At 43.0% G+C, this 4,869-nt stretch overlaps 1 protein-coding gene across 1 annotated transcript in view; it reads left to right on the top strand.

Moving 5' to 3' along the window:
- The window catches only part of LOC102038727 (probable G-protein coupled receptor 19), a 1,208-nt gene extending 325 nt beyond the window's left edge, over positions 1-883 (top strand). The window contains exon 2 of the mRNA XM_005421086.2: positions 2-883. Within this exon, the coding sequence (XP_005421143.2) occupies positions 2-883 (882 nt within the window). The remainder of the gene's footprint in view (position 1) is intronic.
- The last annotated feature ends 3,986 nt before the right edge of the window (positions 884-4,869 follow it).

Here is a 4,869-nt window from a genome sequence, read left to right as displayed (position 1 = left end):
CTTCCTGCGGCTGCGGCTGAGCTGCGGGCGGTGGGTGCTGGGCAGCGGCGTGTGCCGGCTGGTCAGGTACATCCAGTACCTCACGCCCGGCGTCCAGCTCTACGTGCTCCTCGCCATCAGCGTGGATCGATGCTACACTCTCATCCATCCTCTGAATTTCAGAGTTTCCAGGGAGAAAGCCAAGAGAATGACTCTGGTCTCTTGGCTCTGTGGTGCTCTGTTTGCATCACCGGCCTGTTTTCTCTATGGCTCCAGCAGTGACCACCACTGCAACTTCTTCCTCCCCAGTTCTGAGCTAGGAGTCACCTCTGGTGTCATCCACCTCTCAGTGTTGTTGCTTTTGATCCCATCACTCCTCATTATCTGCTGCTACCAGAAACTCTTCACCTACATTTGGAGAAGTGGGACTGAGGACACAGCTGGAAGGAGGACAATGAATCTTGTCTTAAGAAGAAAAGTGAAAACTGCCAAGTTGTTTTTCATCTTAGTCTTGAATTTTCTTCTGTCCTGGCTGCCTTTCTTCATGGTACAGTTGTGGCACCCACAGGAAACAGACTACAGAAAGAGCTCCTTGCTTTTCCTGGCCATCACCTGGATCTCTTTCAGTTCCTCAGCCTCTAAACCAATCCTCTTCTACATCTATGATGCAAACTTCAGAAGTGGAATGCTAGAAATTTGTTGCATGTGGAAATACCCCAGAAGCGACATCTACGCCATTACCACCAGTTCCAGGACAGCTGGAAATAATCACATTATCCCAGCCCAACCTCACCAAAGACTCACCTGTGATGCTTTTAACAGAGAAGTCAAGGAGCATGAGCATGCCAGGCCTGGTGAGTCCAATCCCACAAATACATTTGCCAAGAGGTTTTCATTACTTTGAAAAGGAATGGACAAGCTGTGGAGTGCTATGTTGCCACAGAAGAAGGAGGATCTTTCACTCTTTTGAAGCAATAAATAGGTACATATTTTAGACCAGCTCCTAGGGTATATAAAAAAATAAATGTTCTGTATTATTTAATGGCTTGTGCTTGATGCATTTGTTCTATTTTATTTCAGTTTTCATGTTCTGCTTTGGGGAACTCCTTTCCTGGAATCTACAAGAGTCCTTACACTCTCTGTCTGTAGGGAGAAAAGGAAAAGAAAGAAATACCGCTTGTTACAATCCCTTTACAGGATGGGCCATAGTGTAGAAACACCTAAATCAACCCTATGCCATCTAGGCTTCCTTCCAGTATGTCCCTGGGGATATTCCTGCACTAGGCTTGTCCCTCTTGTTCAGACCCCTCTGGTCTGGTGGACAGAGTGGTGTTGGGTTAATGGCTGGATGATCTAAGGGGTCTTTTCCAACCTAAACAATTCTAGGATTCTGTCTCCTTCCAGTCTTCCTGTGCTTCCATTTCTCTTTGGGAATAACCTCCTCCTGGAAAAGTTGAAGCAGATTGTTTCAGCAGGGTCGGACTGCAGAAGGGGTTCCTGGACAAATTTCCAACTCACAGCTTAGGACTCCTCCTCCACACAGGCCCCAGTGTAGGAGCCCCAGGCTCTGCCATCCTGGGGCCTGTTCCAGTGTGTGGCTGTGGAGCCACAGAGCCATGATTCCATTGCATGGAGTCGTGGAATATCTTGGGTTGGAAGGGAGCCCTGGCCCTGCACAGACACCCCAACAGTCCCACCCTGTGCATCTCTGAGAGTGTCATCCAAATGCCCCTGGAGCACTGGCAGCCTTGGGGCTGTGGCCATTCCCTGGGGAGCCTTTCCCTGATATCCAGCCTAAACCTCCCATGACCCAGCTCCAGCCATTCCCTCAGGTCCTGTCTCTGGTCACAGAGAGCAGAGATCGTATCTGCCCCTCTGCTGTCACTGGGAGGAAGCTGCAGACCCCACTGAGGGCTTCCCTCAGTCTCCTCCAAGTCAGTTTTCTCCCCTCACAACTAAAAATACAACTTCTCAATCACTGCATGCTGTTTGTCTGCCCAAAACAGGCACAGGCTCTTTCAACAACCTCTGTAAGCAAAGCTCTGTAGATTTTTTCAGGAAAACACAAATGGATTCATCCCTGGGAACATTTTCCCCATGAAAACAAGATCGTGATGCTGTCATGTGTAAATCTGGACTAGGTAGTGCTGCTTTTCTTAAAATTCAGCATTTTTTGCTGTGCCTCAGGACATGTTTGTGCAGATGTTAATTGGGTTTTTTTGGTAGCAATATGCTTGTGCCCCTGGCTGTGCCCACGAGTTCTGGTTTTAATCAGTTTGTTTCATATTACAACAGGGCTGTAATGTATTTTACCCTTTCATTACTAATAAAGCATGTCACAATGACTTCATCCACTTTAGCACAATTATTGGTCAGAATGCATTATGAATGATAGTAATTACTACTGCTAATTAAAGTATAAACTTTGCAATTACAGATTTCCACGAGATTTTTGGTAATTTTACAAATTTTGAGGTATGGAATGTCCATCCATTGTTAACAGCTGATGGAAAAAGGACAAGGAAAGAGATAATGGAATTTTTCATAGCAGTGTCTGATAAATGTTCAAAGCTAAGATTAATTATTTAAATTATGTAAATCTTTGTATTCTCAAAGTTAATTCTGAAATGAACATGTCCAGAGATCAAAGACAGCGAGGCATCTGAGTGAGCATTTGGGCTTGAGCACCCAAAAAATTGAATCTATCCTGAAACTGAAAATTGAGGATTTTATATCCTGAACTAAAAATTGAATTGTTAGCAGTAGTAAGGTGCGTGGACATACCTCTAGTGGGTATACATTCCTCATGCTGTACACATAGGTTATAAAGTGGCACTGAATATCATATAATGCATTCATAAGCATCTCTTATAAATAATAACTGCTTTTCCAATAAAAAAGGAGTAAATATTTGCATCTTCATTTTCAGCATATGTGTCAGATGTACCCCATTGCCCTCACCGTGAGGAGTCATTGTCAAGGCCGAGAGAAGCGCTGTGTATTTCCACACCCCTCTGCTCCTGTACATCCTCAGGAGAGACACTTTGCCAGTCAGTTTGTGCACCTGAATGCTGATGGAGAGTGGTGTTAGTGCTCAGGGTTGGAGAACTCTTTGGTTTACAGTGGTACTTAATATAATTAGTGCATTTTATAAATACTCAACAATGCCTTAAGCCAGTCTTACTGACCTTCTGAGGTCCTGCTCTATATTCTCACTAGAACATGCTTACTTAGAAGCCACTCAGAATTTTATCTCATTTTCCACATTAGGGTAACATAAGAAGAGACCTTTTGTTGAAAGCATTTAGTGCCAGTCCCAGAACAAGATCAGCTGCAGGTGTTACATGTTTGCTCTGAGTTCCTGTTTCATGACTTCATTGTGGGTCACTTGCATGTCCTGGGTTGCAGTATCCAAAGTTATTGATTTATTTTAAAATCCTTGCAAAATTTTCCTGGTTTTCCTAGAAAGAAGCCAGTAAGTCACAATTATTGTTTACAAGTCAACTTTCAGGAGAGTGATCCATGTTCAGCACACTGCTGCTTTTGGTAAATTTTACCAAACATCCTCCTGCTCAGGAGGGTTCTTTTAAAGAAATATTTGTGGGATGTTCTAGTTGCTAGAACACATAGCTCTCAAGCTCACTCACTTCTTCCACAATCCTTACTCCCAAGGCAGCTTCTTTCCTACAACAAATTTTAAACAGATCTTATCACAGATACCTTTATTTAGATTTCCTGGATTCCGATAAGATAAACACAGTCCCAGATTTCCAAAAGGTGGACAAAACTGAAGTGCCTCAGATGCCAAGTGTCTTTGCTGAGCTCATCATATCCAGCTGAATGTGTTAATTCTGGGAAGAATGTAGGATCTGCTTCTCTGCTGGAAACATCCTAGGTGATATTCCGAGCACCCAGAATGGTGGGGTGGTACTCACCAGGGAGCTCTCCACCCTTCTGTGTGCAGGAGAGCTAAGTCAGCCTGGCCTATTGGGATTGCTTGGAATGCAGTGGGAAGACCCTTGGCCAGCCTTTGTGCTTGCGCTTTTTAAATCTCTGCAGAACACAATAAGCCTGACTTTCTGGTCATGCTGCACATGTGCACTGCATCTTACGTGCTCTGGAATCAGTGAGGGGTTTAGAATTGCCAGAGAAAGCAATAGACAGCTCTCTCAAAAAATTAAAGGAGATGGAAGTAAGAAATAAGAAAATATGCTCCACTTTGAGCATGAGGTAAATAATTTCAGAAGAGTTGCTGCCTGAGGCTGCAGCTTAGCTGAGAAAGAAAGTAAAGTAGACCTGGTACATTAGGAATTTAAAGTTCAGTTTACTGCTCTTTAATATCAACTTGGTAATCAATTGAAGGTTGTATAAAAGAGCTCACAGCTCACAGAAAAGAAGCTTTGTGGAAACTTTAGATTAAATTAATAAAATGTCTTTGTTGACTTTTTAAAACTCATACATGTAAATGTAAAAATGCCCAACTGCACTTACCCTGAACGGATCATTGTCATTTTTTCAAACTGCCTCTTCAGTTATAACACACAACTCCTATGTAAAGAGTCTCTCCTGAAGCAATAGTTCTATTTTGGTCAATCTTTTCAGATATACTTGAAATAAGCACCCACTTTTCATGGTATTCTGTTACAACCCTAGAACCAATAACAGTATCCTTTTCCTCCAGTGCATCACTAATGATTTAAACAAACCCAATCAAACAATGCTGGGACACTTAACATAATTGAAGAAAGGAATCAAGTAACAGCTGAGGTTCACCATGCAAGAATTTATATTGCCTCTTATTATGTGAAGGTTCTCTGTGGCTCCTATCTGGTTACCTCTTCAGCAGTGACCATAGGGAACCTATTTCATGCAGTAATTTTGTCTTCCTTT

Source organism: Geospiza fortis, unplaced genomic scaffold (genome assembly GCF_000277835.1).
Source record: "Geospiza fortis unplaced genomic scaffold, GeoFor_1.0 scaffold10, whole genome shotgun sequence".
Lineage (NCBI taxonomy): Eukaryota > Metazoa > Chordata > Aves > Passeriformes > Thraupidae > Geospiza > Geospiza fortis.
The sequence above is the reverse complement of the archived record's forward strand: the minus strand, read 5'-3'. Positions and strand labels throughout refer to the sequence as shown.